At 37.8% G+C, this 11,853-nt stretch overlaps 1 protein-coding gene across 3 annotated transcripts in view; it reads left to right on the forward strand.

The window, feature by feature from the left end:
* The window catches only part of TNS3 (tensin 3), a 225,407-nt gene extending 219,934 nt beyond the window's left edge, over positions 1–5,473 (forward strand). For all 3 annotated transcript variants that reach the window (XM_065752995.1, XM_065752996.1, XM_065752997.1), the window contains 3 exons: positions 961–1,029; positions 1,149–1,175; positions 2,180–5,473. In XM_065752995.1, coding sequence (XP_065609067.1) covers positions 961–1,029; positions 1,149–1,175; positions 2,180–2,324 — 241 coding nt within the window. In that variant the 3' untranslated portion in view covers positions 2,325–5,473. The remainder of the gene's footprint in view (positions 1–960; positions 1,030–1,148; positions 1,176–2,179) is intronic.
* Positions 5,474–11,853: the final 6,380 nt, after the last annotated feature.

Raw genomic sequence — 11,853 nt, forward strand, 5'->3', positions numbered from 1 at the left:
GCTAAGCAGACAGTGTGTACCTTCAGTATGTTTGGTAGTGCTTTGGATAGCTTAATATATATAAACTATCATGATAAAAAGTTAAGGCTACTAAAAAGTCTTCACATTTGAAAACTGATCATTACAAACAAGGGATAACAAGTTCATTATAAGTTCAGAGAGAAGAAAAAAATGCCAGACTTAATAATTCCATGGGATTTGCAAGCATTTGTAGCAGTTCATGGACAAAACTTTTAATTACAACACCTAGGAGTGCTTACATTTTGAAATTATATAATCAAATTATTCACAAGTTCCAAGAATTTGCATTTCCTGCTGACACAGTATATAAGTGCGAGGGTTTTAGAAAAAAAAAGAAACACAAAAAAGCCCCATGGTTCTAGTTCCTTTTCTTTGCTTTAGGGTCAGTTCTCTTGTGGTCCAAAACTTAAAGTCACTGTTTCAAATATGAATTTATTTGGTTGGACTGGGACTCCTTATAGTGGTAGGACTTACGTAGGTATAATATCATTAAATTAAAAGAGAATAGATTTAGATGAGATATTAGGTATAAATCTTTCACTTTGAGAGTGGTAAGGCTAGAACAGATCGCCCAGAGAGTTTGTGGACACCTCATCCCAGGAACTGTTCAAGGCTATAGGTTGCATGGGTCTTTGAGCAACTTGATCTCGTAGAAGGTGTCCCTGCCCATGATAGGCATTGGAATTGTATGTTCTTTAAAGTCCCTTCTTACCCTAAGAGTTCTATGATTCATGTAGTTCATGTAGCTTTTAAAGTGTAACTCAGATATCAAAAGCAATATGTTGTCATTATTAAATTTTGTTAATGACAAATTAAATTAAATTTAATTAAATTTTGTTTTCTTTTTGTTTTGATTAAATTTTGTTTTCTGTTCTGCTTATTGTTTAAAATTTTAAGCATCTACACTGTTTCTGAAATATTTTATTTCTTCCTATCCAGACTCTTTTTTCGGCGACATTATCCAGTCAACACTGTTATTTTCTGTGCTTTGGATCCACAGGACAGAAAGTAAGCAAGACAAGCACTATTCTAATACAGTATTTTTGTTATTGATCTACAAAAACCTAACTAAAGTGTAATTTTTATTTCTTCATTTTTTCCCTTATTTCTTTCTTATGGACATCAAGATGGATGAAAGATGGCCTTTCTTTGAAGTAAGTTCACACCTGTCTGCATTTCTTGTAACTGAATGTTTTAGGACTATCATTATAGTAGTTCATTTGTTAGTCTTCTTATTAACTTTGTCGGAGATGTAAAAGGGAAAGCAGCTGTTCAGACAGATAAAAGTCTATTTACTACAATTAGACATAATTTATTTCACCTGCATATCTTCAAGTAAGGCCTAATTAAGTGGGATGATGGGATATCTGTAAACAGAGTGGCTTGTTCACATCACAGATCTGCAGTATGCATGAAGTTTCAAAAATTAATACAGAGCCATTTGCTACTTGGTTGGGTATTCCTTTTATCCAGCAACACAGAAACTTACTTATCTCACTTAGACAGGTAGCTTTGAAAAACAAAAAAAGTCCCCAATACATTACATATATGAAAACAGTCCCAGTAATACCAGTGTCTGGCATGAGTAGATATTTACCAGTAGATTGCCAAGTGTTTTCCATTGAATACCAACATTATTGTCTCCTATTTTCCAAAAGGAAAAACAGAGAGAACTCAGGCACTGGTATCTGAAAAGTAACAGAAATCAGTGGCTCAAATCCTTTTAAGTACCCTGTCTACTGAGATATATGGCCCTCCAGACTTCTTATTAGGCAGTTTTTAACACTTCTCTCTACCTCAACACATTCACGTCTCCCACCTCCAAGGCCGCTAAAAGAACAACAGTACCAAACCAGGTTAAATATATCCCCAGAGACAGTAGCATATCTCTGACAGCAAACAGTATAGGATAAAAAACAGAATTAAGTTGGTATCATGCTAACCTTTTTCTGGCCATTCTGAGAGCCAGAGGGAGTTGGACAGTGCATTTGCACTATGTTAATCAGTCACAGAAGACCTTATCCTTTACAACAGATGAATTCTGAACTGTGCATTTGTCCTTGTCAGTTTAGTTTTCTATGGTGTCTATTTTGTTTTATGAAACAAGACCAGGTCTGTCTGTCTGTTCTCTGATATAATGTGATTGTTGTCCTTGCAGGGTATTTGGGTTTGTTGCTAGAAAGCAAGGCAGTGGCACAGACAATGTGTGCCACCTATTTGCAGAGCACGATCCAGAGCAACCTGCCAGTGCCATTGTGAATTTTGTGTCAAAGGTCATGATTGGATCCCAGAAGAAGATCTGACTGTTTTCAAACCTTGATTCAAGAGCTCTTCACTAACTTCATTGAAGAAAAGCACTATGATATGGAGAAAGCCTAATCAGCAGGAATGTCAACCCCAGTGAAAAATTCAGCCTTTTATTTGAAGATGCCTCTGATATAGCAAAGCATTATTGTTTCTTTTTATTTTGAAGGACAATGCAAAATAAACTGGGTGTAAACCTGTAGCAAATATCTGAATGAAGCATAAATGAAAAGCTTTTCTCCTAAAGGATTTCTAATATTATTTTCACATTTCATCATTTATTTCATTATTTCATCATTTATTGGAACAGAAATACTCACTCACTACTAGACTGTGCTATTTTTATGCAGAAAATAATTCATATAATCTCCACAAAGAAACTTGATATAGTTGCATCAGTGGTAGCTATAGACCCTGCAAACATGTTTTTAAGGAGACCATTTGCTCTTTCCTTTATCTTTTTGGAAATCAGTGATGGGAACTGAAGGAAGAAAGGGGAAGATGTATGTGAAAAGAAAGCTTGCGTAAGTTGGTTTCTGATAAGAAAGGAGCTGAAATGTGGAAGATTTCACTATATTTAGCATAAAGAAAAGTGGGCAGTTTTATTGGGAATGGTTTTAAACAGAAAATATAGCAGAACAGAAGAAAAATGGTTGGATGGAAACATTCTGTAATTGTATATTTAAAGGTTTTTTTGTTTTTGTTTTTTTTTAATGCTAATAACTAAGGGAAGATACTATGTTTTAATAATTAAGGATAAAAATGAGGAAAAAGCAAATAAATTTTTATACCTTATATGTTTTTGCCTGTGCCAGATTACCTACAGTAAACCTCAGATCTTGATATTTCATATGGGTATTTGTGAAAAAGAAAGTTGAGGTTTGCCCTTCGGCACTGTTTTGTGTAAGTAAAAGCATACCTTGCTATAGACAACAGAGTTTCCTATTTTCACTTTTGCCTTACAGTGACAAGCTAATTCCCGTTTCCTGTCTCTTTGCAATACTTCTTTGGTATCCTTTGTTCCCCTATCTAATTCTTATGTAATTGGGCTCTTTTTAGTCCCAAGAAGGGGACCAAAATTATTATTGGACACTTTGGAATTTATTTTTTTATTTTTCAATTTTTTAATCTGTAGGAATGATTTTTATCAATCATAGTGTAATTCCTTGAGAAAAGAAATCCAAAAATGAACTGAATTTATTTTGTTATTCTGTCCCATTTCTTGAGATAATTTTTTGTCATGATTTGTACAGCTGTCACACCTGTAAGTATCTCTGTAAGTATTTTAAATGCATAACAAAGCACCAGTTAGCTTTATAACAATGCTATATTACAGAAAATTGATACAATAGAATGGTAGTATTCACAAGTAAGATGAGCCACCTGAGGTCTATTGTGTAATTCCTGTTCACTCCAAAAAGATCAGTTCTAGACCTCCATATTAGAACTGAGGATAATAAAGTAATGCAGTGTGACAGTGCTTAAAGCTTTATTGCTTCTACTTCTTTTACGAGTTGCTGTCAATGTTTCATTAATAACCGGTGGAATAAAATATGAATTCAGCATCCTGGATGCACGAGACACTGGATTAACTAGTATCTGTGAGGATTTAATCTTTTAATCCTCTTTTACTAAATAGTGAGTAAATCAAATGGAAAAATCTGATAGAGCTATGTGGTCAGAAGGTTCCACCAATCTGAATAGTGTTTATCCTGTATAATTGGTGATCTGATTTTTATTAATAGCTTTCATCCTGAGTTTTCTTAAATACTGCAGCCGTGGAAACTTTATTCAGTCACCATACCCTCAAAATATTACCAAATTGCTTGGTTAACAAAATTTTTATATAAATAACCTTATAAATAACCCTTAGAAAGAGGGGGGAGCGGGAAAAAGAATAGATGTGAAATATAATATATTGGGACAAGAAAGTGGTGTATTAGTAACAATAGACTCTAGATGTCATAGAAGGGTGAAGCAATCCAAAGTGTTGTAGCTACCCCTGAAGCAACAAAAGTAAGTGCTATTAATTTTTACCAAACTATTTTCTAATTCTGACACAGAAGTATACTCTTAAATAGTGTTTATGTGCCATTCAGAAATGCAAATTTTATTTTTGGGAGTTGTGATTATTTTGAAACAAAGGGACACAAGTTCCTTTTAGTATTTTTTTTGATGTACCAAGAATGCAATTACCTAATCTGTACAGAAAGCTAGAGTGCAGCTTTCTTCAGCTGACATCTCAATTAGATTGTCAGATTTTCTGGGAGAAAAAAGTTACACAATAAATCTGATGTGTTGTGAGCATTTAAATGACAAGACATTTTTTAATATATTTTTTCACTTTTTTAGGTGATAGTTAAATTTGAGCGTGCCTTTTTAGACACCAAGTTTTGGCCTCTGATCTTTTTTAATGATGTATCGTCATTTCCATTTGAGGCTTCACTTTTTATTCTTTATGTGTTCTCATGGCCTTCTGAATGGAGGAACATAAGGAATTAAATGTTACTACTCCTGGTGGTGTTTTCTGGGAGTTCAGATTTATTTGGTAAGTGGGAAAAAGAAATTGCCCTGTTTCTAAGGGAATTTTTCTGTTATGCATTTCTTGGGATGGTATGTTGTCACGTGCTTTTGCTTTTTAATGAATTAAAAATTGCACAAAGCAGAACAGTTTATTATGTACCATTGTGTATTCTCTGTAGAGGGATATTGACTAAACTTATGTTTGTGACAAATACAGGATTAAATAGTTAATGCAGCACTTTCTTTTGAAGGTATTTGGTAGATTTGTATATGCGGTTTCATAACTAATGCCAGCAAGTTGACACATGTATTTAGCCATGCTCCTATTAACCTGCTTATTATACTTGTTATACTAATTATAGTATTATAATTTTACAACACTGAACCACAAAAATGCTGAAAGTCATGTTTTTAATTAAATGTTTTATATGCATCCAGCATTATCATTAAAAATGTAATGTTTTCTTCTTTCTACTAGTGAGTGTTTGATTTTTCTTGAAACCATAAGGCAACAAAAGGTCTCCGGTATGTAAATTAATGTACCATAAATTCTTTATATAGTCATTTTCTTTGCTTTCCAAATATTGCTTTGATTCAGATTATAATAAAATTATGAACGTGAACTATTACAGCACATTGTTTCTGGGTAGTCTTTTCTGGAAGACAGTTACTTTCCTCCATTCAAAACAAATTAATGGAGAAAGTCTTGGTGAGGTGGGAAAAGATGAGTGCTAAAGCAAGGGTTTAGTTTTGTTTTTTAAAGATTTCTTTCAAAGATCTGTCTCCTCAAACTATTATGGAATATTAGCTATTCAAGTGTAATCACAGCATGTGATTTTCCTGGTTCATTTACTTTTAAAATAGCATAAAAGTGCCTTTTGCCTGCACTGCATATTTCAGTGTAAGAAGGAAGAATTTGTGATGTCATCTTCTGAGACATCTATATGCATTTAAATGACTTCATTGTAGCCACTGCTCCAATACTATGACTACAATTAGAAAAACTTCCAGAGGAGCATGGAGAAGATGAGTCAGAGGAGGTGAAGTTAGAAATCTAACCTCTAATTGAAGTTGCTCTCCATATACAAAATGTGGGCATCAGCCCTATGTTTCGTTTGTTTGTTTGTTTTTTACTGTATACATGTTTTATTATAATTACTTCTGAGAATGATAATCTCTAGTATACAATGCTAATGTCTTTTCTGTGAGGCATTGGTGGCAGGGATTTCTCAGTCTGTGTGCTTGAATGGATGACAGGTATGGGGAGTAGAATCAGTTCAGGAGGAAACAGCAACTTTTCTCCACCTAGACTACCACAAGTCTATGGGGCCAGATGGGAACCACCTAAGGGTGCTGAGGAAGCTGACAGAAGTGCTTGTCAAGCCATTTTCTACTAATTATTAGCAGTCCATGTTAACCAGGAAGGTCCCAGACAGCTACAGACTTTCCAGTGTTAACTCCTATCTACAAAAATGGTCAGAAGGAATATCTGGGCAACTACAGGCCAGTCAGCGTGGCCTCAGAATCAGGGAAGGCTATAGAGCAGATGATCTTGAGAATGATCACACTACGTGCAAGACAGCCAGAGGATCAGGCCTAGCCAGCATAGGTTCATGAAAGACAGATCCTGCTTGTCCGACTTGATATATAATCAGGTGACCTGCCTAATGGATGAAAGAAAGACTATGGACGTAGTCTGCCTAGACTTCAATAAAGCCTTTGGCACTGTCTCCCAAAGCATTCTCCTGGAGAAAGTGGCAGCTCATAACTTAGAGGGGTGGACTCTTTTCTGGGTAAAAATCTAGCTGGATTACCAGGCTTAGAGGCTGGTGGTGAATTGAGTTAAATCCTCTTGAAGCACAAACCTTATGAGGAGCAACTGTGGGAACTGAGATTGTTCATTCTGGAGGAGGCTTAAGGGGGATCTTACTGTTCTCTACAACTACCTGAAAGGAGGTTGTAGCAATGTAGAGGTTGGTCTCTTCTCCCAGGTTACTAGTGATAGGAAGGATGAGAGGTAATGGCCTCCAGTTGTGCCAGGGGAGGTTCAGGTTAGATATGAGGAAAAACTTCTCATCTGAAAGAGTGGTCAAGCATTGAACAGGCTGCCCAGGGAGATGGGGGAGCCACAGCCCCAGAAGTATTCAAGAAATATGTATATAGCACTTAGGAACATGATTTAGTGGGCATAGGTTGATAGTTGGACTTAATCTTAGGCATCTTTTCCAACCTTAATGATTCTTTGATTCTTATGAAGAAAGGATGAGAGAGATGGGATAATTCAGCCTAGAGGAAAGAATGCTTGAAAGGATCTTATATCTGAAAAAAGGGAACAAAGAGAATAGAGCCAGATTCTTTTTAAATGGTACCCAGCTGTCAATGGTTATAGGCTTGTTCGGCCCGGTTCCATGATGACTGGGGCAGGAGACAAGCAAACCCATGCCCCAGGAAAGGGGAAGGGGGAAAGGGAAAAAAGGGAGATGAGCCTAAGAACAAAACAGCAGCAACGATCTGAAGAGGAGAGCTAATTCACTAAATAATATATCAGAATGCAAAATAGCACAATATAATACAATATAATTTGAATTGAAACTAATAAATCAAATAGCATGAGCAAGAGAGAATGTCTGATAAAACCGAAAGCCTTATGCTTAAACGCTGAAGGTGAAATGGCAGCGAGCACCTGCTGCTGGGTCGATCCAAAAGGAAAGGGCATGTCTCATGACATGCAAACAGTTTCTATCTTTCCCTCTGAGCAGAAAAATGTAACAATACAAAGCAACGCAAAGTCCTGTGGGGTACATAGTTCTTCTCTTCTGAGACAGGTATACCTGGAACTATTGATGATCCATGGAGCTGGAGCATTAACTCTAACTCTCAATGCACTACATGATGTTATGATACCAATACCAAAAATCATAAAACCATGACACCAGAGATAGGACAAGAGGCAATGGGCAGAAACTGAAACATGGAGATTCCATCTGAACATTGGGTAACTTCTTTTTTTACTGTGAAGATGATTGAGCCCTGGCATAGGTCGTTAAGAATTACTGAAAAGTCTCCATCCTTGAGAAATTTGGAAGATGTCTGGACGTGGTCTTCCACAGCCTGCTCTAGGCTTGATTGGGATGGTTGGCCAGATGACCTCCAAAGGTCCCTTCCAATCTCAGCCATTCTGTGATTCTCTAAATGCTATTAAAATACTAAAATTAAGGCAAACACTAGTGCTTTATGTAAAAGAGACTAAATGTCTTCAAAGGAAAATAAAGGCAGTGTGGGATAGTTTGCATGAACATAACATTGTGTCAGTCTGCAGGCTATTTTGTGGGCATTACTTCTGTCTGTGTTCATCTAGGTGCTGATAGTTCTGTCTGTTTTTGGTTTGTGAGCTTGCATCCTAGTGTTAATGCTGTCCCTTTTGCCATACAGAGACCCTACAAGTACTTGGGCTGCACTGAAGGTGTGAGCCAGATCCGTGTACCTCAACAACACGGATGAAGTAAACATTTGACAGAGCAAGCTGACGTGTACTGCTTGCAAGCCAGCTGCAAAGCATAACCTTGCATCTTAACTACTTCAATGCTTGTTTGAAGGCAAAACTCACCTAGTGATAGATCAATTTGGGAGAGGGGTATAATTTTTTCTGTATTAAGGTTATCTGTACAAGGGGGTTAATACTATGTAAAGCAAAAGCTTTTTTCATCTTTCTTGAAGTTTTCCTGAATAGCTCAGTGGTAGAAAAGGGGTGAGAAGAGAAAGAAGCTGCTGTTTCAGGGACATGTGCTGTGGTCATTGTTGTATTAAAGATTTAATACCCACTTTGCTGCTGCAGGTCTGGTTGTATTCAAATGGACTTGTAAAACCAACCTTAGGGAATTTGGTCTCAGCCAATGAGCTCTTACGATTACAGATCCACACATAGTGCAAAACGCCATCTGCTGCATTTGAATAGACTTATAGGTTCATAGGTTCATAGGTTCATAAGGTTGGAAAGGACCTACAAGATCATCTAGTCCAACCATCCTCCTATCACTATCCCTACCCAATTACTACTAAATCAAATCCCTTAGCACCTCATGTAAACGCTTCTTGAACAGCACTAGGGATAGTGCCTCAACCACCTCCCTAGGCAGGCCATTCCAATGCCTGACCACTCTTTCAGAGAAAAAATGTTTCCTCAGGTCTAATCTAAATCTTCCCCGGCGCAACTTGTGGCCATTCCCACTCGTCCTGTCGTTATTTATCAGGGAGAAGAGGCCCACCCCCTCCTCACCACAACCCCCCTTCAGGAAGTGGTAGAGTGCAATAAGGTCTCCTCTGAGCCTCCTCTTCTCCAGACTAAACAATCCCAGCTCCCTCAGCCGCTCCTCATAAGACTTGTGCTCCAGACCCCTCACCAGTTTTGTTGCCCTTCTCTGAACACGCTCCAGGGCCTCAATGTCCTTCTTGTAGTGAGGGGCCCAAAACTGAACACAGTACTCGAGGTGCGGCCGTACCAGAGCTGAGTACAGGGGGATGATCACCTCCCTGCTCCTGCTGGCTACACTATTTCTAATACAGGCCAGGATGCTGTTGGCCTTCTTGGCCACCTGGGCACACTGCCGGCTCATGTTAAGCCGAGCATCAACCAACACCCCCAGGTCCTTTTCCTCTCTACATTCTTCAAGCCATTCTGCCCCAAGCCTATAGCATTGCATGGGGTTATTATGGCCAAAGTGCAGGACCCGGCACTTGGCCTTATTGAACCTCAATAATTTTGAATATAATATAACCTCAATAATTTTGACTTGAATGAGCTCCCTTAAGGAGTTTGGCAGTGCTCAATGAGAACTCTTATGACTAGCTTATATAATATTGCTCTTTATTGTAGCAACAGATTATTTTGAATTGCTGGTGATAAATACACTGATTGCAGAGCATATGCAGAGAATACCAATAATGTGAATAATACAGCTGATTGCAAACATGCTAAATAACCCCATAATGATTTCTAAGTTTCCTGGGGGAATTAGTATAACCAAGTGTGTGCATCTTACCCAAATAGGCAACCCTATTTGTCAGGAAGAGAGGCTCAGCCTGTTGGCTGGTTCCAGAAGTCAGTGTCCTTCTGAGTTGTTTGTGATGGTATCTTCCTCAAAATTCCTTCTCTCTTAAGTAATTTTTATACTATTTTCTTACTTTCTGGTGGAGCTTGAGTGACTCTAATCACACCCATCTTCGTTGCAATTGGTTCCCATCCCTGCAATCCTACCACAGAGCCTGGCCACTTTTGCACATTGCTCCACCCTCTGTGCTGTATATCTGCCAGTCAGCACACAAAGCTCTTCTGGTGCTGCTCACAATTGAAATTTTGTGGTTGCTTACGGAGCTGTTATGGAACAAACTCCTTGCATATTCACTGCATTCCACCCTGGAGGTTTTTTCAACCCTTTTTTTAACATGGGAATATCTCAATTATTCAAGATATTTCCAATAATTTCTCTACATAATCCACCCTGTGACTACAGTCACTCAAGCTTCTCAGGATTTAGAAGGAACTGGGAAGATCACATGCAGCCTTCTAAGGAGAATTAGCTCTCAAGGGGTTCTTGGTCTGCTCACTATATATGGGATGAGATTATTGACTCCATGTTTAGCGGGACTGTTATCAGTACCTGTCCTGAGCAAGGCTGTTGGCAGAATGGTCAGGTTGAAGGAGGAGGGTGGGGCAGGAGGAAGCACACTGTCACAGCCATAATATATTTTTTATTTTTTAATAAAGAAATGGCTTTAGGGGACTTAAAGGTCCTCAAAGTTTATAAATATTTTTTACATGGTTATTTCTTCATTTTCACTAGAATCAAAGCTATCTGAGAAGAACTTCTGCTCTTACGGAAAAGATACTGTGTACTACTCCCAGGAACTTGAGTTTCAGGAGCTATACATTCTAATGCAAGCAAAATTGATTCAAGAGTAAGTTCCTTTGTGGATAGTTTGTGTAGCTGCGAGAGTTTGTGCAGAATGGCCAAGTTGTTCAGGGGATGGAATGATAATGGGTGCCATTACCACTGATTTCTCACTGGCTGATGTTACCTTTTCAGAATACAGGGAAGAAGATGACAGCATTTAGTTGGATTTATTGGGAGTGTGGAAGTCTTATTCCATAACATGTATACAAAGTTTCATTTTTAATTATGCAATAAAAATACTAGCTAAAGACTTCCAGAATTGGAAGTTATATGTATGAACATGTGTTGTATTTTGCATGTATCTGTATCTAGATATTGTTTGGTTACACAAGCTGATGACAGATCCAAAACCAAATTTCAAATTCAGACTAGTCCCAGTGACTGTTAAATTACTGTGGTGCCCGAGTTTGTTTCAGCTCTTTTTTTCTCAGGATCATATGCTTTTATTAGAAAGATGAGTTTTCTGTTGGGAGCTTTTTACAGACAATTTACTAGTTGTACTTGACAGTACTTGAAATTGTACTTCGGTGGTTTTAATTCACCAGTTATTGTAAAGGGGCTCTCTTTGAAAATAATCAGTCAGGAAAAAAAACCTTGGCAGTGGGGGCAGCCTGGCTGCCTGGTTCTCTGGCATTATCATCCTTTCCTTCTTATTTCAAGTAATACCTGATGATTCTTTCTCTTCCAGCAACATAAAAAACAAACAAACAAACAAACAAAAACCCATGCTGTAAGAGTTCAGTTGTTAGGGCTGCATTTTATTTTCCACGACTTAGTCCAGATTTAGCTGACAACTAAAATTTTCTGCCCAGCAGGTGGCACGATTTTATAGGGCCTGAAACCAACTTGGGAATGTAAAATTGTAATACTGTAAAACTGGACTTCTGTAGGTATTTGTCAGCCAGATATGATTACACAGCATGATTACATAGTATTACATATACCTCTTGTTTCATAGAAAACACAGGGCATATTGTATCTTTTGGTATACGTGGAGGAGGTGATCTTTTGTGCAGTGTAAGCTCAGTTTTTTTCAATTCTGAAGTTGAAGCCA

This window comes from Cyrtonyx montezumae, unplaced genomic scaffold, assembly GCF_038088225.1.
Source record: "Cyrtonyx montezumae isolate F1298 unplaced genomic scaffold, pur_monq_1.0 scaffold_8, whole genome shotgun sequence".
NCBI lineage: Eukaryota > Metazoa > Chordata > Aves > Galliformes > Odontophoridae > Cyrtonyx > Cyrtonyx montezumae.